Source organism: Anarrhichthys ocellatus, unplaced genomic scaffold (genome assembly GCF_004355925.1).
Source record: "Anarrhichthys ocellatus isolate YVR2014 unplaced genomic scaffold, GSC_Weel_1.0 scaffold4, whole genome shotgun sequence".
NCBI lineage: Eukaryota > Metazoa > Chordata > Actinopteri > Perciformes > Anarhichadidae > Anarrhichthys > Anarrhichthys ocellatus.
In genome coordinates, this window is record NW_022280034.1 from 8,140,919 (window position 1) to 8,168,030 (window position 27,112).

General features: G+C 42.1%; 2 protein-coding genes across 3 annotated transcripts in view; one reads left to right on the top strand and one right to left on the bottom strand.

The window, feature by feature from the left end:
* Positions 1–27,112, bottom strand: part of afap1l2 (actin filament associated protein 1-like 2) — a 31,974-nt gene that overhangs the window by 864 nt on the left and 3,998 nt on the right. The window contains exons 2-19 of one of the 2 annotated variants that reach the window (XM_031843127.1): positions 19,610–19,738; positions 16,566–16,610; positions 14,782–14,873; positions 7,459–7,570; positions 6,224–6,307; positions 5,537–5,748; positions 4,865–5,044; positions 4,653–4,739; positions 4,405–4,489; positions 4,177–4,281; positions 3,660–3,871; positions 2,345–2,490; positions 2,144–2,255; positions 1,538–1,789; positions 1,134–1,419; positions 592–765; positions 322–509; positions 41–220 (exon numbers count right to left, since the gene is read on the bottom strand). In XM_031843127.1, coding sequence (XP_031698987.1) covers positions 41–220; positions 322–509; positions 592–765; positions 1,134–1,419; positions 1,538–1,789; positions 2,144–2,255; positions 2,345–2,490; positions 3,660–3,871; positions 4,177–4,281; positions 4,405–4,489; positions 4,653–4,739; positions 4,865–5,044; positions 5,537–5,748; positions 6,224–6,307; positions 7,459–7,570; positions 14,782–14,873; positions 16,566–16,610; positions 19,610–19,738 — 2,681 coding nt within the window. The remainder of the gene's footprint in view (positions 1–40; positions 221–321; positions 510–591; positions 766–1,133; positions 1,420–1,537; positions 1,790–2,143; positions 2,256–2,344; positions 2,491–3,659; positions 3,872–4,176; positions 4,282–4,404; positions 4,490–4,652; positions 4,740–4,864; positions 5,045–5,536; positions 5,749–6,223; positions 6,308–7,458; positions 7,571–14,781; positions 14,874–16,565; positions 16,611–19,609; positions 19,739–27,112) is intronic. The other variant, XM_031843128.1, reaches the window with a different exon arrangement.
* On the top strand, positions 12,147–13,788 carry LOC116381199 (kelch repeat and BTB domain-containing protein 13). The gene has a single exon (XM_031843131.1). The coding sequence runs from the start codon at positions 12,226–12,228 to the stop codon at positions 13,741–13,743; it is 1,518 nt and encodes a 505-aa protein (XP_031698991.1). The 5' UTR covers positions 12,147–12,225; the 3' UTR covers positions 13,744–13,788.

Here is a 27,112-nt window from a genome sequence, read left to right on the forward strand (position 1 = left end):
TCTTGTTCCACTGATGCACGTGTGTTTTTTTTACACTCACCTTAGCCTTCTGCAGGACTTTGCCTTTGGTGGCCATGATGGAGACAGGTCTGTTCTTTAGCACAGAGGCAGAGTTGACTGGGTCTGCACTGATGCTGCTGTTGTAGGGTTGGGAGGATGATGATGATGATGATGATGTTGATGAAGATGTCTGGGGAGCAGGCAGGGTTGCTGCTTTAGGCTGAAGGTAAAATGGTAGAGGAGTTGTTAGAGAGTGACTAGAGAGAGTGAAAAGCTTGTGATCAACTTCCTGAGTTCCCCCCTGATGACCTGCACACTAACCGTTTGTGTGTCCTGGAGGCTGCTGTCCAGTGTGGTTCCCAGTGTGAAAGGCCCCGACTCCACCTTCTTCAGACTTTCCTTCACCTCCACCAGTCGTAGCTCCACCTCTACCCTACGGTGCTCCGCGTCCCGACACGCCTCCTCCCTCTGCTTCAAACAGGCTTCTAATGAGGCCTGCTGCTTGGGGTCTGAGGAGGATAGCAGACAGCTGTCAGCCACACAGATCACTGTGAACCTTCGGCAGTGTCACAGGAAGAACAACCGACGTACCTTGGCAGGCACTGAGCTCCTCTTTGGTCTCCCTCCTCTCCTTCTTCAGGTTTGACAGGCTGCTCCTCACCTCCTCCCTCTCTCTCTCCAGACGGTCGCGCTCGTCGATGTAGCGGTGCACGTCCGCCTCTGTGCGGTTCTTGCCCAGTTTCACTTCGACTGCACCGGGACACCCTGGGAATTAAAGATTGAAAATACATCCTATATTTATCATGACATTTGCTGAAAATTGCAAAGGGAAATAAAAAGATGCATTCATTATGAAAAGAAAAGAAATCCGGTTTCACTGTAATATAAGTCTGCATTCCACTGTGAAGCTGTGCATTTGACTGTAGGGGATGCAGTGTTTCACTAGAGGGAGCTGTGGTTATGTAAGATTACAGAGGAAGGGAAGTAGTTAACAATAAAAGCAACATTTACTCACTGAAAAATATTGTCAGACCATTTTCCCCCTCATGTTAAACTTTACTTTCTAAATATCTGAAATAAGTGTGTATGTGAAGGTGGTGATAGTGATACAGATGAAGCATTTCTGTCCTCACCCATGGTATGTGCCTTGGGCCGCAGGGGGTGAGGACTGTGAGGGAGCCCAGCAGAACCCGAGGGGCCTTTATTGATCTGGCCCCCGGAGGAGCTGAAGGCCTGTGGGATTCCCACACTCGTCCTCTTGGGGGTCTCCTGGCTTTGGGATAAGGTCTTGACTGGTTGGGTTTGGGGCTGTGGTGGAGTGGGAGTCAGGGGGTTCTCTTGTTCTGGTTTGCTGGTAACAGACTGCGAACTTGTTCCATTTGACACAGGTGTTGCCTCAGTACGGTTAGTTGAAATGACCTGGAAATTGAGGCATAAAATATAGAATTAAAGCACAAAATATAAGATATAAATGCCATGCAAGTAGAATGTAATCGCTATTTATTGTAAATACAGCAAATAAGTCCCTATTACCAACCTCTTTCATTTGAGATGAGGGGTCCTTCTCCTCCTCTACCGGGACTGGGGAATGTCTAGAAGTTTCTTTGGCAGGGGTTTTACTCCCACCGGACGTATGGAGGAAGGAGCGTACAGGGATTAGGTCCAGGTAAACCCTGTTGTCAGTGTCCTGTTCTGTTCCCACTGAGTCCTTGGTGTCTTGTGCGCATGTGTTGTTATGTTCCTGAGGATTGTTGTCCTCACTGTCTAGCAGGCCGCTCTCTTCAGCATCCTGTGTTGCAAAAGAGGAGGAAGTGAGTGATGAGATGGGAAGTGGCCAGATTTGGGTGAGTCCATGTAAAAATGAAACAGAAATTGACAATTGATTCGAAAACAACACAGGTTTTTATTCCAAAAAACCAAATACCACCCCAGATGATTTTACTGATTGTTCTTCTCTGTTTGAATCAATCGACATGGATGCTGAAGTAAGGATCTGCAAATTTGTTACCTGCCAGCCTATTTCTTATCATTCAATATAAACTACACAATTAAACAGCAGCTTTTCCCAAAGCTAAACAGTTGTACAAGAGTACTGTATTGATATCGGAAGAATATCTCAGTTGTTTGGTTCCAGATAACATACCTCTGGATCAGCTATAGACGCCACATCGTCATACAGTTCATCAGAGTTGTGAGCGACGGAGGGTGGGGTGTCTATGTAGGTGTTTGGCTCTGAATACCTCCTCTGCATCAAGCTAGAGAGACAAATACACAGATAGGTCCCAATTGAATACTGTGCCAAAGTATGCATACACCTTAAAATGGACAGATGTGAGCATCTTACTATAAGGAAGTCTTGGCAGCATTGACGATGCTGGAGATCCTCTCAGCGTTGACGTAGTCGTATGTGAGCTCCTCGGGGTCCGTCTTGCTCCCCGTCTGTGACAGCAAGAGGCCCAGCCAATGGCCCATGTCTGCTGATGTCTTCGCCTGAGAGAGGAGAGGAGAGAGTATGCCAAAGTGCATTCAGTACAAACTGTGCACTTGCATCATCATGAGTTTGAAACCAGCTCATGGTTTATGATGCATACCATCTGTCACTATGTATTGATGCAATTACTTCCAAAATTACTATTTTGGGGGATTCAAACAGCTCATCTACTGGAACTGTATGAAGTAACACATGTTGGTTTGGCGCATATTTCTGTAATTAAAACAGGTGATAACCTTGTTTTTTGTTTGTTTTGGTAAATACTGCACCGAAGAACCATAAATGTGTCGGAGCCCTTAAGACTAAACATTGAATTCCATTGCTTATGACCAACTATACACTTTAGCAGGGTGGTACTGGAAACCTAATGCAAAAGGGTGTAACATTAGTCCCCACAATCCCAGTACATCCACACCCTTCACACACACACACAAACACACACACATATGGACACAAACATGCAGACCACCCTTGCGTGCTCACATACAGTATATTACACCGGCTAAGATGGATGTCAGCAGAACGTGATGTCCAAATGACGACATGTTAGTGTTTCCTATAAGAAGCTGTACTCCATTTCTCTTTTCGAGAGATGCTGACGTTTCTTTTCTCTCCAGACACGTTCGACTCCTGGTTATTTCTCAGATCAACAGCGTCCTCGCCTGCAGAGTAACGCTGAAGTAAGCTCTCATCGGAGACAAACAGTTGACGCATTGCAAGCTCCGCCACGTCGTGTGGATGGATGAAAGCAGAGTGGGTTATTTTGGCATTATGCTTTTATATTTGCTTCTGCTAACATTAGATATTTACACAGCTAAAGGCCGTGTTTACTAGAACGAAAAGTAGTTAGCTCGGGCGTTTGCCATTTTTGAAAAATTTGTAAAAAATGACTCCAATGTTCATTTTGGTGACTAAGCGAAATAATAGAAATAATCTGTGTTCACGTTCACTTTCCCCATTGGAGTGAACAGACTCAGGAGTCAGGACCTGCCGCTTGTCTACTAAAACGACGGGGCAGTGGTGAAACCCACGAGACAGATATACAGGAAACTGTCTCTCAGTGGGTGACTCCTCTCTGAAACGTCTCTGGTTTAACGGCGTCAACTAATTTATTGAGATCCAAATCCAAAACATTATAAAAGCATCAAAAAGCACTGTGATTGTCTACCTCCAGGGTTGCTAGCTGTGTCCCCTCCATGTTGATCCTAAAGGAGTACAGGTGCTCGGGGCTGGGGTCGGGCAGAACACTGCAGCCCCCCAGGGTCACGGCTGGCTGGCTCATTTTGTTCTTGCCCTTGTCCTGGTAAAACCATAGCTGTCCGTTCTTTATAAGGCACCAGCAGGTCCGCCATTGGCTGTTCACCAACACGTTGAGGTAGCCTGACAGAGGAAAGAGAGAACATTGCTTACGTCAGAGCCAACAGAGCATTGTGATGCTGTCTTGATGACTGAAATGATACATTTTTTAAATCAGAAGGCTACGTATGGGAAAATATTGATATGTTTGGTCTGGTATAAAATAACTACACTTAGAGACCTTCACCAGACCCCCCCACCCCACCCAGCGAGGGTTGCAGTACAGACAGTAACTGTGTCAAAGGACAGGAACTGTACCTGAGTGATAATCAGTACATGCTGTGTGATTTTATAATCTAGCACGACATGTACAGTAGATCTCTGCTCACCTGAGGTGTCCACACATTTCTCTGGACTCTCCAACGACGAGGGTTTTTTCTTGCCGATGTTCATGAGGTTGCTAAACTTCAACCCGGCACCATATTTTTTCTTCACTGTTGGGGAGAAAAGATTCTCTAAACCTTTTTGTTTCGCTATCAGATACTCACAGCTGCACCATGTGCCTAAACCCACATTTTGGACCGAATGCATAGAAACAGAAAAATAAAAAGCCTCACCATCTTTGATTTCGGGAGTCTCCGCATGGCTGTCAGTGCTGCTGCTGCTCTCGGAGGCCACTGAGTATCTCTCACTCAGTTCTCCCTGAAAGTTCAGATCAACATTGTTGTCATTTAGTTGGCATATTCATCAGAAATACAATTTATGACAAAAATAAAAACTGTAACTGAGCCCTATGGCGTTGGGTAGAGCCAATCAAAAGCTCAGGTACTCTAAAGCACATACTGTATGTTCAAAGTAAGCTTACCTTTGTACAAATGAGCCTCGGGGAGTCGGAGGCGGAGTGTTGCGGGTCACAGTTTTCAGCCGGCTTGGGACTGATCTCCTGAATCACCTAATAAACAAGAAGTCGATTGGTGTCAAAATATTCAAATTCGTTCATATTTTATTTCATCACTGCAGAATTAACTTTAAAATGAGACGAATATATGATTGTAAAACACGTTTTCAGGGCCTTACCCTCAACCACTGCTCCGTCTGCTCCTTGCTCTGCAGGCCCAGCACGATGGCCTCCCCTCCCACTGGGATGACCTTCAGTTTGTGCTCTTTCTTCCTCAGCTGCTTCTCCTTGTAGACCACACTGCAGCCCAGCAGACTCACATCCAGCAGAGGCGTCTGCTCCTTGGAGCTCTTGTAGCACTGAGAGGGGCAGAGATAACACCGAGCATTATGATTGTTATCCAAATGTTTATTGATTATTGAAGCTAGCTTTAACGCACAGCTATGAGAGTTGTATTCATCTTCTGATCTAACTCTTGGAAAGGACACAAATTAGGGTATTTCCCAAAATATTTTAATATTCATTAAGGGTGAATTATTCTCATCATTCTCAGCCCAAATGAGGACACAACCATAATAGACTGTCCCACTAATGCATTTGTCTACAGGTTGATTTATTGGATTAATATTTTCCATTCTAAAAATAAGTGCCAAAACAGGGACAGCATGTGACAGCTAAGTCTCAGAGAGTTTATAATCTATTCTGAGGGTTTGCTTACCTGAATCTTTTTTTCCATGTTCAGTTACATTGAACCGCTGTAATAAACAAACCTCTGTGCCCATGACCTTAATTGTTGTAAACTAAACCTCAATGGGGCTTTAATTCAGATTTTCCCGCAATCTTTTACCCACCAGCAGGCGATGGTCTTTGATGACACACAGCTGTTTGGCCCACTGGCCCAGCCACTTCTTCCTCCACAGGAAGGCACAGATACGAGTGTCCTTCATGAGCTCAATGGACGCCTCCGCTGAAGGCCACTGGTGCTGCGCTGATGGTGACTTTTCTCTGATCACTTCCTCCTCATCGTAGGACTCGTACGAACTGCTAACGGCATCCCCATCATCTAAGGAACAGAAATCAGAGACGTGATAAGAAACTAAAACAAAGAGGCAAAGTCACAAGTGTGTGTGTGTGTGTGTGTGTGTGGCAGGGGGGCATGAGTAGCAACAACACACATTACACTGTTAAATGAACTTGAGGGACCAAATGATGAGTCAATGCCTGTCTTCTTGAACTTGATGACCTTCTTCAACAGAAGAGGATTTCCTTGCAACAGCCAGGCTGGAAATGAGCTGTTTTGATTGTATTGATGAAAGACGATGACAGGAAAAAGATATGATGAAAAGGAAAACAGCAAAATTAGTAAATTGATAAGATGGGATTGATTAATGACTATTGTCACAAGTCTTGGCTTTGAAGTTGTTTCTCCACATGCAAGACGCTGGTCATGGTGGACAATGAGGACTGAGGGCATGCTTATTGGCCCCGTGCACATGCCATACATAAACACACGCATCCAGTGATAGAGAGGTAGCTACCCCTGTTGATAACAGCGTAGACCACACTGTCAGAGCTCTGCACTCGCATCCAGGGCCCTGAGAGGAGGCCAAAACAGTCCAGATCTACACAACATCAGAGGAAACAGAGAAGAAGAAGAAGAAGAAGAAGAAGAAGGAAGCAAGATTGGGAAAAATATCCAACGCAAAAATGCCTTTAAAAATACTTGTAGAGAAAATAAATGCAAGAAAGGGAAAACTTTAAATTAGGCCTAATTAAGCTTATTATTTTAATAATTATTATTATTATACCTTTGTGAGTATGTCATAACATATCAAAATGTGTCCGGCACCTCTTAAATAATCACACATATATATATATATAGATATATATATATATACACAATTATGGCTACATTTCCCTCAAAACAAACAACAACGCACCTCAAACAAAGTTAAAGCTGAATTAGACTGATGGCATTATACACCATAATCATGTAGTGAAAATCTGATATCGTGATTTATGACAGACAATAATTAAAAGTATTGTTTATTGTTCACGTCATCGATGGTAAAATGAGGTTGTCTGAAGAACAACAACATGCTCCCTCCGGCCAATCTGCGACTCCACGACTTTGCTGTAATGATATTCAACCAACGCAGCAATTCTGAAGAAATACCTTGAGCCTTTTAGCTTTCAGCATTGCACAGAAAGTTGCCACGTTTCTCACTGTGTGAGGAGCAGAACAATTAACGTATTCACCACAGCCCAACACACTACATCACCGTCACAGCAGACCAAACCTTCTTATAGAATGTGGTCATGATGTCTCGGTGCATTATAACTTGTGTTTGCATCTTGACGTACAACTTGAAGTGCATGAAACCGAAGAAAATAGTAATAATAGTATGCACGTAAGCAAGTGCCACTATGGTGTCGGGCTATTGCCATTATGGTTAATTAACAGCTCAGAGGTTCAGGTTTTCTAAAGAACAAGAAACAAGCAGATGACTGGCCTGATGAGCTTATACAGCACACAACTCATGTGTGGTTTGGGTTAGAAAATACAGCTTCAATATACATGAGCAACATCTCATTTCTCAAGAAGGGATTACAAACTTTGTAGATACTCAAGTAATGAATCAGCTTTCCTGTGAAACAGTTATGGGGAAGAAGGAATGTAAGAAACAACTCAAGACACTTGCAGATCACAGGTGATATTATTTATTGTGTGCAAAAAAAAAAAAGAAACACAATGTTGATCCAGAGTTCTTACCATTGAAAGTTTCCTCATAGGGCTGAGCCTCCTCGTAGTAACTCTCTGAAGTGTCTATACAGGCTGGAGCCGCGACTGCAGGTAAAGGGAACGGCTCCCGACTCATCATACCCTGACGCATGAGAGAAGGATGACAGTGTGGTGAGGGAATATAACACGTAACGTTTGTTTTCAGTGATATGCCTTACAACTATAGAGCCTCCATCTAAGTACGTTCAATGAATGAGGAAGATGTCCAGGTTAACATCAATACACATTCACGCAAATAGACACGCACATTATCAACATGTGTTCTTTCCCCAGGCTGAACATGTGGCTAATCCAGCCGTCACTTCAGGAGTAAGTAGGGAATTCCTCATGTAACCAATCCTCGTCTGACCCTGTGCACTAGAGAGTTACATGCTTGCCTTCAGGGAAGAGTGTGTGTGTGTGTGTGTGTGTGTGTGTGTGTGTGTGTGTGTGTGTGTTTGTGTGTGTGGGAACGTGGAAAAGAGAGGGGTAGCATGTATTTGAATGTGTGTATGGGCCCTGTGGCTGTCCTGAAATCAATCAACAGTCTGGCTTCACTTCTGTCTTTCTTGTCATCTCCTGTGTGGTAAAGACGGTCTGTCTGCCCCTTCCCACACGCTGGAAAGCACCAGACTCTCTGCTGTTTGGCAGCTTGAGTGAGTCTCAATTCGTTTAAAATATCTCCATTACTGAAGTCAGTTAGTCAGCTACACGATCCAAAAATGTATTTTGGAGACATCTGTCATCAGTTTCTAATTTAGCCGTTATTAAGTTGACAATCTTGGAGAATTTCCTTGAATACAACCTTTAAAATGTAAAACTGCATGTTTGAATTAAAAATGCAAAAGACATGTTGGCATTTCTCGGCATCGGCTCAGCAGTGAGGAAAACATGAAACAATCTTGACTATTAAATGACAGGGTGCCTTGTGTTTCATCATCTTTTAAACAGCAACACATTGCTGATCTTCATCTTGTAGGGTGTCATGCATCCAAATGTCTGGCAATTGCTGCCAATTCTGTTCCAGTAAAAACAATGTTTCAGAGATACAGTCAGTTATTTGGAAGACAAACACAGATGTTTGTTTTTCTTTGTGAAATTGTGCCCAATGGCTATTCTGCAGCCAATTAAAAAACGATGTATTTCTATTCTTTAAACCCACTTTCCCCCAATTAAGTTCCTGGTTTGCAGTTTGTTTAGAGGTCACACTAGAATCACATCATCAGGTGTTTATATTAAAGACATTGAACGCTCACTTTTTGACTCAAACTGACACAGTATGTTGAAACAGAAACTTCCCTCCAGTTGGAATTTCTTCTTTTATTTCCCCAACTTGTGACAACAGCTCTCCAGCTATCTTATCTATGGTGCCAAGCATGAATATGGGAGATATGCGAGTTGTGTCTTGGTACATACTAGAACTAAGACCAGCAGCTGCCAGTGAAGATGAAATCTGTGCATTCTTTCCAGTCTAAAGACAACATTATGACACACAGAGATCGATGATGGAGACGGAAGCCCAGGATTCTTCTGAGGCCAAAGAAGAACTTGTTACGGTACAGGTATCCGCCCCTCTTACAGATTATTATGTGAAATGATTTCATCTATTCTGTTAAAAACCTGAAGGAAAAGTCACCATGAGTCACCATGCTGCAGAAGTCTGATGTTGCTGAATATACTTTAAAAAAGTTTTTCTCAAGTGAACTCTGTGAAACCCTACGAGTTGAATGACAACAAGCGATTTCTTAACGATGTCTAATGTTTCCTCCCGCCACTGATCTGAACACGCTGTCTGTATTCCTTCATATTCACTGTGTTTCCCCAAAGGCTGACACAGAAATATGAAATATAACCCTGAAGCAGAGGAGCTTGCATTCATCGTGCAAAGCGTGCCTGAGGGAGGCTGGCTCTGTGGATCAGATCAAAGTTTTAGATCAGTGTTTAATTAAGGGTCGATATCAGTTGGTCAAAGCTGCTTCCCTTCAATGTTTGATACAGCAAAAGCTATTCCCTTCCTGCAATACTTTGGGAGTTTGATGATGTTTAGTGTGTAGCTATGCTTGCAAATTAAAGAGAAAATAGGCAGTAATATCTTGTGTTTGGTAGTTACCAACCTGGGGCAGTAAAGTGGTAATAGAGTTACTGCTTCAGCTTAGATTTACAGACCAACAAAATACTAAAAAACAAATCTGTTTGTCTAAAAACCACAACATCATCATTTCTGAGGTGTGCTGTAATAGACAGTAAACTGGGAATTCCCTGCTTGTGAGCTCCTTTCCCACCATATCTAACACATTTCCAGTAATTCGTAGCAGATGCAGTAAGCTGTCATAATAACTGGCCTCGTGTCACGGTGCTCATTCAATCACAGTGATGACGATTTGCTTGTGCGATTAGCCTGCATGCGTGGAGGAAAGGATCCCAAAGAAATGAGTGGGAGGGAGATGTTATCACTGCGGTTTAATGAGAGAACATCAGCTATTTGTTATGAAGACCTTTCAAGTATCAGCAAATACTAATGTCAGAATGTAATATCAGTTTCAGTTTTCTCTCTTGAAAAGGATGCAATGTCAAGCAAACATTAAAAAAACGCATTTCCCTGGGTTAGAGCATACTTAACATTATCGGTGTAACTAATAACACTAAAAAAGGCTGCATTACGTTTAGGTGTGCCAGTACCAAAGCCTTAGTTTGGTGCATACTGGCTCACTGGTGCACCAACAGTTAAGTGGAGTAGAGCCATTGTTATTAATATCAGTTACACCTTTAATAAGCCAGAATGTCTGCCATGAGAAACGTCGATACTTTATACTGCTGTATTTATATTCAGGCCTCTCAGCTAATGGGATGCATAGATAGAGCCTTTTAGCACCACAAAACAAAGAAGCCTACACATAAATACTGTAAATACGCTAAAGGGACATTAGGGCTTAATTGGCTTTTTCAGACAGAGGGCTAAGATGGACGATGCCACGAATCACAGTGGAGAGTGGACTTAAGCCAGTTTCACAATGATAGAACTAAACAAGTCTTCGGGTCAAGGGATCCAATAAAATATAACACAATACTTGTTTTTGGTCATAGAGCACTTTTTTGATGATACAGTAATTCATTGAAATTATAAACTAACTAAACGAATATAAGGAATAGGATATGTTGTGTCAATTTGTGTGTTTTGATATGACCAAAAACTAGACTTATTTGAACGACCATTAAAGAGATCTTTGAGATTATATGACCTCAAAAGTAAGAAAAAACGGCCACAAACGCTCAAGAGCGGACAGGAACTTAAAAAGAAAAAGTGATTCCTCTGAGAAAAAGACTGTAAAGTATTAGTGAACACACACAACAGCACTGACAGTGTAAACTGCTCCGCGGTGAAAAAAACAGCAGTTCAGGCATCTGTTATTAATTAAAACAAAGAGCCAGGCATTCCAGAGCAGCAGCAGCCCCCCCGACCACCAACCCACCCTTATCTCTATCTTCTTTCTTTTTCACTCATCTCCAAAAAAAACAAATCTGCCTCTTGTTTGGTCCAAGGCTAAAGAGTACGGTGAGCCATTCCTCAGACCAGCTGGATTGATATCAAACATGCCAGGTGTGTGTTTCTTAGTGTATTTTTTATTTATTTTTGTCCCAGAAGACTCTGCAATCACTCCAACTCTCTAATAGTCCCTTTAATCCCTTCCTTTCACTTCTCACACTCACATAGACACACACACACACACACACACCCTAACCACAGAAACATCGTGTAGAAGGAATGGATTGAGGAGTCAGAGCATAAATAACAAAGTAAGGAGAGGGGGCGGCAGAGGAGGAGGAATCGGGGTGTGGTGGTGGGGCTTTGAGTAAAGAGTGGGAAAAAGAGCCCAAAAAACGAACAGTCAGAGGAACATGGAAAATCCCTGGTTCCCATGCCAAGAATCCAGCAGAGCGAAAACACACACACACACACACACACACACACACACACACACACACACACAGACACACAGAGTGTATCCGAGAGCCTGCTGGGAGCTGAGAGCAGAGGAGAAGGTAGTGATAAAAATAATCAGCTTTGGAAAGTCAGATTCAGGAGAACTCTTGGGGCCTCTGCTGTCTCTCCACCACTTGTAGTATATGTTTAGTTTGAAGTACTTCTGTACGATGAAAAGTATTCTAAATATTTAATTAAAGCATGAATGAAAATGGGAAAAAAAAAATCCAGAAAGAAAAATCACATGACATATATATTGCACATGCTGTATTTATTTTCCCATTATTTTGTCTTCTTGGGAACACTTTAACCTCCTCTACACCGGATTTTGTCTGGATGTTTATGAACAAAAAAATGTCTGACCATAAATAAAGAAAATACACATGTATAAAACTGAAACAGTCATGTGACTTAAAGGGATTTAAAGGGGCACTGCTGGCAGATAACGTAAACATGAATAATTTAGCAAACACTCATGTTAGCCATTTATATTGCAGGTATGATAATCCCCAGTTGCCTGCAGCCACATTACCGCTTAGTGTGCATGCCAACAGTTTTCCTTTCCCTGCGTGACGCTTGCGAGTGGCACAGCTGCTATCTATAGTCCAACTCTATTTTCAGACCATGCAGACAGGACGCAATGGAAGTCTCACAAACCTTTATTTACACGCCGGTTCTGGGGGAAAAATGGCTGCAGTACTACACCCGAGTCGCATGCTGCATTGTCACTTGAGAGCCTGTTTTAGGAAGAGAACAGACCCGGCGTTTAAGAGATCATGGAAGTGCCTGAAGGCCTGGGACTCAACCAGGATTTACATGCAGAGAATGCGACCCTTGATCTGGAGGACGGAGAGCACCAGGCGGGCTGGGTGAGAGTGAGGGTGGAGGATAGCTGGTTCACTGTGCAGCGGGCTTTGCTGGCAAGGTACAGCAACTACTTCTGTGCCCTCTTTCACTCTGGGATGACAGAAAGTCACCAGGACGAGCTCTACCTGAAGGGAGGAGTGCGAGCAAGGGGTTTCCTCGTCGCCCTCGCTGTCTGCAGGGGGGAGGCCCCCTCTATCAGCGACCCGGATGAGCTCGTAGAAGCGGTAGAGTGTGCCGCGTTCCTGCAGGTTGCGTGTTTGGTGCAGCATCTTTGTGACATCATTGACTCGGACAACTGCCTCTTGCTGTACCATGCAGCCTCCATCTTTGGGGCGCATGCACTCTTTCACAATGCTGCTCTTTTCCTCTGCGATGCTTTTGATGATTTGAAGGAAGCAGCTGAGAGTACGATTCCCGAAGACCTTCTTCAATATTCTCAGTCATTGTCTCCTGCTACTTATGTTGCTATAGGCACACACTCTCCTTCAATGGAACTGCTACAGGACTCCTTTCGGGTCATTTGCTACCTTGATGAAAAAGAGGGAGACTGGAAGCATCTGACAAACCTCCCAACTCTCTGTAGCACCTCCATGGCTGGAGTGGCAGTGCTTGACAACCGATTGTACATTGTAGGGGGAGTTTATGGTTACGGTAAGGACACAGTGGACAGTAGCTTTTGCTACGACCCTGACTCAGGAGTTTGGAACACTCTTCCAGGTCCTCAGCAACTAAGATATGACTTCACCCTGCTGGGGCACGAGGGCCGGCTCTACGCCATTGGGGGCGAATTCCAAAAACGGACGATTTCCACAGCAGAGAGTTACAACATTGAGAAAGGAGAGTGGACATTTATACAAAATGCACCGAGACCTGTAGCATCTGCAGCTTGTGCTGTTGCAAGACGGCGGATATTTGTTTGCTTCTGGAAACCACCAGACACCACAGATATCTACGAATACATACCAGTGAAGGACGAGTGGAAACTTGCGACCACCATGATCAAATCTCAAAGCTATGGCCACTGTATGGTAGCCCACAGAGATAATCTTTATGTGATGCGCAACGGGCCTTCTGACGACTTCCTGCGCTGTCTAATGGACTGCTACAACATCACGACAGGCCAGTGGACAGCCATGCCCGGACAATACATCAACAGCAAGGGGGCGCTCTTCTCCGCAGTGATAAAGGGGGACTCCGTGTTCACCGTGAAACACATGCTAACTCTTGAATACACCATCACCGGGGATGGATGGAAGCCCCGCAGGCAGATGAAAGGGTTTCCAAAGAGTGGTTCGCTGTGGACGTGTTTACTCAGGCTTCCCAAGACGGGACCAGTTCTACCACAGCTGGATGCAGAAGGGGAGGAAGAAGAAATGTCTTTACCAGACAAATCGGAGGGATTTGTGGAAGCTCTCATGCAAATGTGATATTACTGCTAAAAAAAGCATTGTTTTGTTTTTTTGAGGAAGGGGAATGGAATTATATACAACATGCAACAAGCCCTGTAGAGTCTGCAGCTTTTTCTGTTGCAAGAAGGCGGATGTTTGTTTGCTTCTGGAAACCACAGATATCTACATAGCAGTGAAAGACGAGTGGAAACAATGTTTTGTTTTTTAGGGTTTCTGAGCTACAATACGAGTCTGAGAATAGAAAACTAATAATAATACTGACACTAAACGATTCTGATTGCATAGCGACTCTTCGTTTCCATGCATTTACTTTCACACGCGCTCACACACACATGCACATGTGCTGACACTACGCATTTGTTCTGATTAGCAACAGCTGCCACTGTAGTTTATATTAGGGGAGGCCACTGTGCATGTGTGTGTGTGTGTGTGTGCAAGGTTCAAAGGCTCTGACGGGATGTTCTAAACCTCTCATTCTCTACGTTTTTCCTGAAGTCACACTGGGCCAATTCAGGAGCCACCGGCCTCCCAGTCGACATGAAACACCACAGCCCTCGCACACACTCTTGGATACCGTCTTCCTCAGGTTTTCTGGCCCATGACTGATTAAATGCCTGTTTCTGTGGGAGAATAGATTTCACATAGTCGCGAGCTTGTGACTCTGAGGGTTGTGGGAAATGTTTTTGGCTTGTATGACCACAGACTGCATTTGTTTTAGTATATTAAAAACCAAATAAAATTCTCTGGCAGCATGTGATATCAATTCCCTTTGTATTCAATACTTACGATGCTCAGTGATAATACTGTTCTTACTGTGACAAAAGACCAAAATACTGTCAATTACATTTAAAGTCGAAAATGTGTCTTTGGGCTCCTTTTGCATACCGTTGAAAATCACATTTTCCACTGAACTTTCCCACGTACTTTGTTGAGTTCAGTAGTCCGATTGGGGTCAATGATGCTATTACCATTCCCACCACAGTGGCAGAGGATCAACAAATCTAATCATTTCACATGTTAATTCATTCTGATGCAAACAAACTGGTAGTCACTTACTGCTCTGAGGGGTGGCAGGTTGGGAAGGCTCTTCTGTGGAACAGGTACATATTTTGCTGCTTTTCCATTGACCAGGGCATCTGATCTGTCATCTGGGTCAACAAAGTACACAGAGGGACCTCAGTAAATAACTACATATTAGCTAAACAACAGAATTCTGTCCATTTTTGATTCAACACTATTTCCAGATGTCCAGATTGTCTCCTGTACATATCAGCGCTTCCTGCTAAGCCGAACCCCCGTGGTGAGAACGCCTTCATTGTCAAATTACAGTAACCGCACAACCCAAATCAATGGGGAGCATTTGTATGGTCGCAACAACCCTACTGTGCAAAACACACACCACAATACTAGATTAAGAAGAGTGTTTGCATAAGACATTTAAGAATTATGGTTCTCATTGGATTTGCCATTCCATTAACAATGACCAGCGTTTAAATGTACTTGTGGTTCGCAACCTTTCTCACAATGTCAGGGGAAATGGCAAACTCATTATGTTAATAATCACTGAGCTTTAGTGGTGCTGGTTAGCATATGTTGTTGCCTTTGGAGGAAGTCAGGCGAGTAGTCTTCCCTAGCTGTCAGTCTGTCTGCTAAGCTAAGCTAAAGTTCAACTAGCTTAGACTGTAGCTCGGACCCCTGCAGGTTGGGATGATGAGCATATAAATGTCAATACTATTGTCTAGGACCAATGGGTCTTCGACACAGTCACTTTAAACTCTTTTTTAACATCGTCTTCTACAGAACATCCTCAAGCACTTTCGACCTGATGAGTTTGTGGCTTCGTTGCTCAGCATCTTTGTCTTGCACTTCATCTGAAAAAGACAGTTCCGGTTTACCACAGGATCAATGATTAAAAAGCCCCCACATACTGTAGCTATCTCGGCCCCCACTTTCCTTCAGTCTCTGTGACAGAAAACTTGCGGCTTTGCTAGCGTCGCTGCTGAAAATATGTGTGTTAAGTCTAGTGCTCACTGAAACCACATTCTTCAACACTGTCCAAACAAAACAGGTCAGTCTCAGATGTTGAAGAGCTACGCAGAAACAGACAGGAAATGGTGAGGGGAGGGGAGCTGAGGGGGGCTGCTGCTTGTGGCAGCTTGTTCTCATATCTGCTATTCACTTGAATCATGTCAAATTAAGGAGTATAAGATGCAATGACATGACAAATATGCACTGGTGTTTGAGCGACTTGGACAACCTCAAAATATCATAGTATAGTGCATAATATTGAGGATATGATGAGAATATGACTAATTAGGAAATATGGCCTTGACCTACACCTAAAGTTAAAAATAACTTTGTAATAACTGTCTTCTAATGTTACTATGAGTCTACAGCCATGCCAGTGGCTCTGTGAGGCTGTTCTTTGAGCTAAATGCTAACATCAGCATGCAACATGCTGATATTTAGCAGGCATGAGTGTCTTGGACAAAGTATTGGACAAATTGTAATTTTGACCTGCTGGTTTCACAAGTTGCACCATGCAACATGTCTGCAACATGTCTGCACCATTGAATCTGTAGTAAATTTCGTGGTAATCCATCCAGTAGTTGTTATAATAGTACAGTCTGGACTAAAGTGGTGATGCGACTGACATTATCCTCCATAGAGCCGCTGTATTATCACATTATCCCTTGTTTTCAATAGTAAACATAAAATCCTTTTCTTAATAGATTATATTTCAGCAACTTCTCACAGGTGTGAGATATTTTGAAACTCACACCTTTACCACCTGTTTCCAGTCTCTTTAAAACTCACACCTTTGCAGCCTTTGTCCTTACCGGTAACACTGACTTTGTTCATGTAGATATACTCTTCATCAGCACCTGCACAGAGACAACAGAGTGTGGTTAATGGTTGACATCACAACACTTCTGCAGTTTTACATTGTGCGTAGCTACCACAAACACTAACATTGTGTTATACTGAAGAAGCCATTTGAATACAGCTCGACAAAACACCATGTACCGTAGTAAAGAATTACAGTATTCAGGCAAATGTTCTGCATTTGATTATGATAATAAAAGGAAAAAGGTGGATGTGTAAAAGATGAATGGAACTATCCAAAGTAACCCATGCACAGTTATTCTATACTGTAAATTGAATGAAACTAATGTTATTAAGATACTTTTCATTGAATTAAGATTTTAAAAAATCTGACACTTCATTTCTTTGTTGAAAGTTGTTCTACACTTCAGTAGAATGAAGACCTCTTCATATACTGTACACAAGTTATTTAACTGTATGTAATCATATGAAGAGCATGCACATTTGTTGTCGCTCTGATGAGAAAAACCTGACTCCACCTTAGTGCCAAACAATCTTTCATCATGTTTGTCAAACGTCCAGGATAAAAAGGGGGAACTTGACCCAAACAAGTGGGCTATTGTGTGGACAGATGGGCCCATTATTGACACCCACTCTCACCGTGGCTGGCATTCATCGAACATTAGTCAGAAAAGTCCCTGCCTGCACAGATAGGGCACTGTGTCACTTCTATCTTTGAAGATATACATACGATGGACCTCTTGAACTTGGTCCATGTGCTAAGACATTATAACCAAAAGTATGGTTGGGGTTGGGGAAATCATACTTCCACTCAGTTTCTGCATGGAATTCATCTTCACAAACAAAGATTGGGACAGCAGTTTCTTTTCAGTTTTTGGTTATACAAGCATAAAAAGTCAGAAAGCCAGAAAGAGTAGTATTTGATTAAATTGAAAATAAGAAAATATTCAAACTGAATATGGTTTCCTGTGAGGACAACAAAAAAACAGTGATTAGGAAGCGCTTCACATGGTGAGCAGTTAAACGCCGGACAATTAATTAGGGCTGTCACTTGAGACTGACCTGACTTCTCCTAGCACTAAAACGTAAATATTTACGAGTCAGTGTGAGCAACGGTATCATTTAGGCAATAAGCGGAGATGATGAAACCTCATGTCATACACCAATGCTGAAGTCAGCTCAGTGAGAAAAGCACTGTGTTTTGTTTGACGTCGGTCTTAGCATGGTGGAGTAATTACAAGCTGGCGAAAACGTCGCCATGACATTGCCACATAAACAGTTTGAATGAATGTCTTTTCTCAGACAATAAACCCTGTGGTTTCGGGGTAGAAGGCTCCAGCTGGCCACTGTAACCTGTTATGGAAATTTGTTCCGGAGCTGCAGCAAAGTTTTGAGGAAGGCTGTTTCATTGAATTAAATATTTCAGCTGACTAAGAATATACCCTGAGAGAAAATCAAACAAAACTCTAACCTTGGGTGATCCTCTAGAGAAGCTTTCTCCTTTGAAATCGATATCGCTAGGTGAAACCAAACAACAGCAGATTGAAACTATGTTTTGCCTGCACAGTGAAAACAGATTTTCGGGGAACAGAGTTGAAATGCTATTTATAAGCTGCTGCTCAAAGGAAGTGTGCGTCCCCAGAGGATAAATGCAGCTTCGGAAAAATGATACAGCTTGGAGCCAGGAGAGGAAGTACGGAGAGACGAGTCCAGGACCTGAACATGGAAAAGCGTGACTGCTGGTGTGTGTGTGTGTGTTGGTGAGCGGTTGCGTGTGTCAGTGTGTGAGAGGCAGAGAAAGACAGGGAGGGAGTAGCAAAGCTCATGCTAACTTTTTCAATCCAAAAGTGACATCGAATGTAACATAATTGGGTCAAAAGTTCCCAGCATACTGTTAGAAAGATTAGCTTAAAACAAGGATTTTTACAGTCTAATGTTTTCATAGCTTAAGTATCACACAAAAGCTAAGACTTCTGAATGAGCAGAGTCATTCATTATTCCCAACTAGTCACACACCTTGGGGCTGAGGCTCGGCTAAGGCTCAGTGTAGCACTGGCTCACAATTGTGAATTGTACCATAAATAACACCAGCACAACAGCAGTCACCATATCTTCATGTTGAGTGTCAGACCCAGTGAGCAAGAACAACAAACTTGTCTTTAGCTGTTTGACAGGATACGTTAACGGGCCATGCATCATTTCCTGATGAAGCAATAGGCACTTTGATTATATCTGGCTTGTAAAGACAAAACTGAAATATCCACAACATAAAAAACGTCAATCCGATTATTTTGCAAGGGAAGTAGAAATGCAGGCAAAAAATATTGAATTCAGCCACCACAGTGTGGTTATCAGCCACCAAAATGGGATAAAAGACCCCAAATGTATTTGTTAATGAAAGCATGCAAGAGCATAATTATTACATGGTGGTTACTGAGAGTCTAAAATAATACCAGAGTGGGTTGCTCGATAGATGACAATCTAACCTCATTGCATTGTGGGAAAAGCAGGGCTTGACCACATGTTACATAAGGCACTTTGCATAAAGGCAGACTAACTGCTTGTCAAAAGCTTTTGAATGAACAATGTTTAAAGAGTTGTGGTTAGACCTCAACCAATGTAACTGTCATGTCATCACAAATACCACGCCATGAAAAAATATAAATCAGGAACACTGAGGAAATGTTTCAGACTACTTAACTATTTTTTACAAGCAATGGCTCTCATGGAAATATCCTTCAACTTGATACCCCTATGTACCAAGTCTAACATGCTACCCGCCTTAATCAATAAAATAGTGCCATCTCATATTTCTTGGAGCTGGAAGTCTACAGTAACTCTAAGACATACATGATCTACAGGTATGCACTCCTCATAGTTTACTGACTGATCTGTTGAGCTCTGGTTGATTCAGACGCTTTCCTCAATGAAATGTTTACAAAACTAAGCCAGTGAGCCTATTGGTCAAAATCCTGTTTGATGAAAATAAGTGCTCTACTGTAAGTACTGTATATCTACTACAGTATTTCCTTCATACCATTGGATGCTCTGTAGGACTGGAGGAGATCAGAGAGCAAGCCCTTGTGGATGGTGGCGTTCCCACTCAGGGTCTCCTTGTCCAGGATGAGCAGGAATCGGTGGAGCTCCATCAGGAGCTGGTCCAGCACTGCAAGCACAGACAGACAAGACGGTCTCAGAGGTACATCAAAAATAAAATCACTCGCTAAAGACTGTTACACATTTCTTGGCGGGATAATATTTGGGAGTATTAAAACAATGGCTTTGGACCAGAACTGTGGCAGTTCCCATCAGCAAGAAAGAGAGGAGCTGAGAGCAATATAAATCCTGGGACATTTCCAGGCAGAATACTATACTTTAATTCATGGAGAACAGGGAGTTAAACTCAATGACTTGTCTCTTAACACTGAATTCAGCTGCAAGTTTGTTAGTTATTCCATTCTCACTGCTGGGCCTTTGCGCCTTAAGCTAGGCCAACATTTAACATGGGAGAGACTCTTCAGAGGTTTTGAGCTGGCAACGAGTCGATAACCATTCAGACTTTATGTCATTCACTCATTACTCTCATCCAGTTGCTATTGTCAGCTACAAATCTGTTTGACGTTGTTTTGGTAGTTGCATGGGTTTAGTGAAAGGTCAAGTCCAGAGGAGGGAGGAGTGTGGGCCTGGAGTCGGCAGGGCCTCTGTGTCTGGGTGCAGCCCACACACATCCTTCAGGGGTCATCGCTGAGCTCACAGCCCTCTCCACCGTGTGGGGAGCTCTTTGTGCTTCCCTTCACTGTCTCTTGGCCTCATGAATAGACCCCATGCTACAGTGGGTCTCAGTGTGAGCACTTCACCAAAATAAGAGACAGAAAGGGGATAAAGAAGGGAGACTTTATTAAAGGATAAGGTGGGGCTAATATCAAAGGGGATGTCATACTGTTCTTAGATACTGGAATGTCCAAAGTTTCCTTCGATCAGCAGTGTATGATAGTAGGCTACTGTATACTGAGTAATTTGGCTAAATATTTATAAATCCCTTAATTCGTCTAATTCACTTTTTGAACTAAACTTAAAAACAAGTCAAAAACTCACCTAAACTCTGACACAGTAGCATCCAGGATGCTAAATTATGAATCCTGCTATGGCGAAGGCATGACTTGCCTTACTCCATCTCTGATTGGCTAGTAGGCTACCTGCTACTATCCAATTAGAGGTAAAATGCTTCTTGGCCTTGGAGATAACGTCGGGTGAGGTTAGCCAACTACCGCCGGAAGCTAGTTAGCTGGACATGCTAATGTTTGTTGCTCAAGTCGGAGCAGACAAACATTTTGCGTAACCCTGTCTGTGAGTACACATAGCATAGCACATAGCACTGATAATTCTATACAGCTATTTTGGACATTACATTAACTCATACATACTAATAAAACAACTGAAACACATAACTGGACACATAACTAGTAAGTCAGGACATGAGTCTTTGTACCCATGACAATCAAACAGCTGTAACTAAAACTGAAATCAAACAAAATTAAAACTAAAAACAAAACTGCCAATATGTCAAAAACATCGGACTCTACTCATGAACTCTACTCCATATAAATTAAATAATCATAATCACAAACAGCACAAATCTCACAACTATTATAAAGAGAGTAAACTTCTCATTTGAACTCTTTTAAAACAGTCAGCTACTCTATTTTAGAGGCTCCTTCTGGCTCATACAGATCACTAACCGGGCCTTGCGGGGGAAGTACATTCATGCCCTCTCCCCTCCTTCCTACACTCCCACACATCTAAGGACCAAAGCTGGGTGAATTTCTGCAAAATAAGGTGTCAGAACACGGTACGCTTTGCCCCTCGGAGATGACGAGAGGCTTTCCCAAAGCTACAGCAAGCTGGGCTGTTTTTAATGACTCCTACTCAAGCTGAGTCAACGTCTGCTGAGAGGCCCCGTGTTAGGAGGACCTGCACCATGGAAAACATCACTCACTCACACACACACACACACACACACACACACACACACACACACACACACATATGGGCATGTAAAGTAATTAAAGTTATATGTTACTATAATGATCAAAACCTTTCATTACATTTCCAGTAATTGTTTAGCTGCTGATGTCTGCCTGCACAGTATGAATCTAAACATTTTTCCAGCTTCTCCTCATTGTGTGTTTGCAGAGATTGACTCTGATGGCCTTTTGGATTGGAGGACCCTGGGAAACAGAGTCAGCTGACAGGACAGGGAGGTCTGTAGCAGGCAGTCTCTGTGGGCTACGGGCTGGCCAGACGCCCACTGAACATCCAGTGAGTGACCGCAGCATAAACGATTCACTTCTGTAGAATGGCCAAAAGGAATCTGAGACACCATCAGCCAGCCAAAGCGCTACAGTGTTTTCATTTCAAGAAATATATGTCTGGGATGCAACTAAACAAAGTAAAAAGGCAGGTAAGAATGTAATAAAGAGAACACTTAACGTCATAAAGTTTGAGTCAATAATCAGTTGATTTGAGAAATTACAACATCAAGCATTAGGGGAATTTCTCTTCCTCACGCCTGAGGTTGTACTTCCTACTTTGCTACTAGAAAGGTTTTTGTTTGAATTCTCTCACACAAAGACGTCTACTCATTTTGTGTTTGATATAGTGCACTAATAAGTTGGCAGATCAGTAAGGTGTATGCGTAATGCGTGATTAGGAAGACAGAAGTATGAAACTGAAAAGGAACTACTAATATTGGACTGTTGCTGTTATTTTGGATGTAAAACAATGACACACTGGCTGAGGTTTTAGTGGAATCCACCATGATACTACAACATTATAAAAGCAAAAAGATCAGATCAAAGACTATATATAACAAATATTTCCTGCAATATTAGTTGTGATCTACTGAAGTCTTTTATCAGTGCTGGCCTCCATCTGTTTACGTTGTCTGACCCTGACTGTGGTCAATAAAACAACAGGATCATTCTTTCAATTCGGCGGACATCTTTTTTGCTAGACCAAAAATAACAAACATAATGTCTTTGCATGCATGTCTGTCTGTGCTTTTATCTGTGCATCTGGACTGCAAATGATACTTCTTTTTAATCTTTAACAATCTTCAAGCACAGCTGCTAACCTCCTGTCTGTCAAGGAGATGACAACAAGGTCTCACTAAGAACCAAAACTTACTGAAACAAGCCCCAAATTTGGTCAGCAAATGAAATAAACAGGAAATAGACTGCATTCACAAAGTCCATGTCAAAATAATTTCTCAATAAAGGCTTTTCATTCAAAGACGAGAGGAATGAACTTGGGTCTGTACCACCATTCTCCTTGTTAAATTTAAACATGTCTTCTGCAACAAGAGGGTCTTGTCAGGATTCTGGCAGCATTTCGTATTCTGAGGGGCTTGAGGTCCAGCATCAACACTGACGGGCCACATCTTCATTTCATTAAATGAACGAGGCAGGCATGGCCTCTCATTTCAATCGGACTGCTTCCAGGTTAAATGGGGTTTGCTGATATACTTCTACTACCTGGTCGGATCAGTGGGAAAACATGCTGGCGAATATAATCTGACAAGAATCTAATTAGCTTTCCCTCACAACAGCAATAAGTACCTACAGTATACTGAATGATAATGAGTGTTTGGAATGGCACTTCAGCCCTGAAAAGAGTCAGGTCTTTCTCTTGTGCTCAGTTGAGCTTTGAACTTGTGACTTGAATGAATCAGTAGCATGTTCACAAAACCCATAAGATGTCGTCCAAGTCATTTAAAAGGCAAAAACAAACACAAATCTGTGTAACTGGTGTGTACTTCTACCTTTTATCTGTTTTTCTCATTTCAAAAATCGAATTGGCTCAATTTCCATGTTTTCACTCATCTTTACATCATCTTCCTCCATCTGTCTTACTTTCAAAACAACTCCAGCATGTAAATTCATGCTCCAGGAAATATCCAGTTTTTTACTGATGCAATATTCGTGCTGTTTTCAAGCATGTTTATGCATTTCATTAATGATAAAACAACTCCTTCTTACAATGTATTAATGTTTGTCTTATAGCTAATCCAGCAAATGTTATGTTGTATGAGGGCACACTATTTAAATATGATATTATTATTCTGAAAACGATGCTGACGTTGCATTGGCAACATACAACCTACAAATCACTACAGTGTTTACTTTAATATGTTGAAGGGACTCAACAATATGTTTTAATATGTTTGGGTTATTGACCAAATTAAAATATGGTTATTTTGACCCAGTGTCAGACATAAAAAGCTCAAGTTTTGCCATAAAGCTGTTACATATTTACTGCTAGTTCAAAAAACAATGTGCATACGATATTAACAACAATCAGTAACAAATAGTGACATTGAAATTAAAGAAAAAACTGGAGTAGATTATAACAGGTCGTGATTATATCATATTTTATTTAAAGTAGGGTCAATAAATAACCCAACAGCGACATCAAAAAATTAAGACAAACATTGTCTTGTTTGGTAGAAAATACACTTACATAATTCCATGTTCAAAGAAACCAATGATTGGTAGATGCAGTCCACCAAAGTTACATCAAATGGCACCCAGCACCCAGTCTATCTAGTGTCATTTTGTGACTAACAATGACAGAGATCCAAGTTCACCTAAAAGGGAAGTGGTGGAAAGAAGGAGAATTGCAACCAGTGACCAAACATTGACATTGAAACGTTTATACGCCAACAGATTCAAGCTGTTTCTGCTTCAGGAAAGAAAACTGACTGAAGCACAGCAGATTTGTTTCTTATCATTTGACTCTTACGCACCAAACTTCCAAGGACCCGAATGACCGTCGGGTCAGTTTCAATGCAATACAACAGAGAGAAGGGGCCATGTATGATTGGTTTGTTCCAGCCCGGCCTGGCTCTGCTGAGTGTGGCAGATAATTGGCTGATGGCAAGGCCCAAAAAGAGGACAAAACACTGATTTGATCGCTATCGACAGACGCTGGTCTGTCTCCATGCAACACAGCTGTGAGGCAGTGACATACGTGGACACAGCTGGATTAATCCAAGCTGTGTTTTGGTGTTATTGCCGTAGAAACCTGAATAAAAAAAAGCGGGGTGTCAGCTTGATGACCTCAGAAGGGGCTGCCTGTGTCTGATAGCAGCACTGAAGGAACTTTGGAAAGAAAGAAGAGGACAAAGTGGCACGAGAGAGGAAAAAAAGTAAGAGAATATATTGAAGCAACATGGTACATGAAACATTTCAGGTAAAAGCACAGAAGTCCTTTTCTCACAGCAAGTCAACATTGCCCTGAGTTGTCACATAAAAGGTTTGAAACCTCACCTATAATGAGAGTTAGCAAATATTGTTATCAGCATACAGCATGTACACAGAAAGAAATGACAAAGACTTTGCCCCCATAAACAGCAAAGACCGGTAGGATGTTCTTAACAATCTCAATCTCTTTGTAAAGAAATCTTAAGTGTGGCATTTTATTTCCCTTTAGGTGACTGTTTTAACAGGTCTGAGTAAGGATATCTTAACCAGTCTATGAGAAAAACTATAAAAGTGGAAAAATAGTGTGAAATATTAGCATGCAACATTGTCACTTTAAATTCTGGTCGAAAGACACATTCATGGCAAACAAAGTGTCACTTCAGATTTTTCACACATTTCCCTCCATTATAAACATCATGGAAAAAAACTTGGCATGGTTAGAATGTGAAAGGTTTTTCAAAAATAAAATCGGTGTCAGTCTTGTTGTCACTTGAGGTCAGAAAGGAGGTCATCTACGAGTGACAGGAAGTGTTTTTTTTACACTGTGGGAAAAAATGTGATGTAGGAGGAGCTTGAAGTTGTCCAGCGGTTTTGTCATGGCCAAAGAGTCGGCAGAATCCACTGGTTGTAAAGCCGCAGCAGCTCGTTGTGCTATTCAACAACTTCCACCAGAGAAGAGGAAGTCAGCGGAATCAGTTGCTGTACGTTTGGTGAAATTGAAACCATCAGTCTCATAATTAACTATTAGTACGTACATCCTGTGTCTACTGTTTTAAAAAAAAAAAATTTGAATTGTTATTTATTTTTCTTTCTTTTTTTGGCAGATGCAAAAATACACTTGAGGCATGCAGCTACGGCACAATTAAATATTAACCAGGTTTTATCAATGTGATTAGAAGCTCCTATGTCATGTGAGGAACAAGTTTAAAAGGAGTGGAGAAGGCTCAAAACACTGCAAGTAAGGAAGACTAGAGAGAGTATGTGGACTGCAAATGTTAAAACAATCAAGCTGTAAAGGAGTCACTTGAAAAGCATAGTTCCACTCTCTTTTTTAAGTTTCTCCTCTTTCATCTTCCCTCTGTGCCAACTATTGAATCTCGCCTTTATTCATCTCACGCTTTATCTTTCCCCATCAGCCTTTTCTTTCTCCCAGTCTTTCTTCAGTCTTGGTGATATCGAGCCTTACAGCTCGGCCCTTGGAGAAATCAGGCAGTTTTTATAGCTGAAACATTCTAATGGGCTCTAAAAATCCAAGTCAATCTTTTTGGGGTTTTTTTATAGGAAGAGGCCCTGGTGTACTTGAGCAACTTCATCTTGATTAGGATGCAGCGCATGCTACTGTAGTCCCTGCAGATGGATGCTTGAGCTGAAGGTTCAACATTCTGGCTTAGTTGATGACATGAAGAGTGAGTGTGTGTGCGTGTGTGTGTGTGTGTGTGTGTGTGTGTGTGTGTGCGTGTGTGTGTGTGTTTGTGTGAGAGAGAGTGTAGAGAAAAGTCAAAGATGTGAGAAGTGAGAAAAGCACCATGTCAGAATCTGCCATTTATACTGATTATACTGACAAATTAATTTCTTTAACAAGATTTTTGAAACTTATGATGAATTTATTGAGCCTGTTGCTGGCTAAGTTTAATGTCAAATGTTAACAATGTTAGCAAGTATTATATTACATATTACTGTACAGGAATGTTAACGATGCTGTGGGACAAAAGCCAATAACTGTTCTTAAACGATGTTAAATGGTGGCATAATTGGAAAGTGAACGTTTGAAATATAATAAATAAAATATATATGAATACTGCTCTGATGTTCTTATGTTAACAATGGATCAAATGTGTAACGTGGGGACCAGTTTCTTGATGGGAGCGAGGCAAATAAGACATTTTTACATCCAAATCAAGTCAATATCCAAACTGCATTACTGATCTGTGCAGTACAACACGCAGAAAACTCAATGTATGTTAGCAATCTACTTTGCCAGGAACAGATAATATTGCAACTCCAGACTAGTTGTTCCATAACACACAACTCCATGACTCTTTCTCTCTCCCGTTGGTATTTCTCATCGCAGAGATGAAAACTCTGTCAGCCTCGGGCCATGGTGCAGTAGAGGCTCAGTGTGGTTCCACCTCCTCCTCTTAATGCAGCTCCCTGCCTACATCCCTCCTTAAATCTTCCTCTCTCCATATACATCCCCTCGCTCCACAGGACCCCAGTCAAAGGCATCGTCCTCGGAGGTGTGTGTGTGTGTGTGTGGGGGGGGGGGGGGGGGGGGGGGG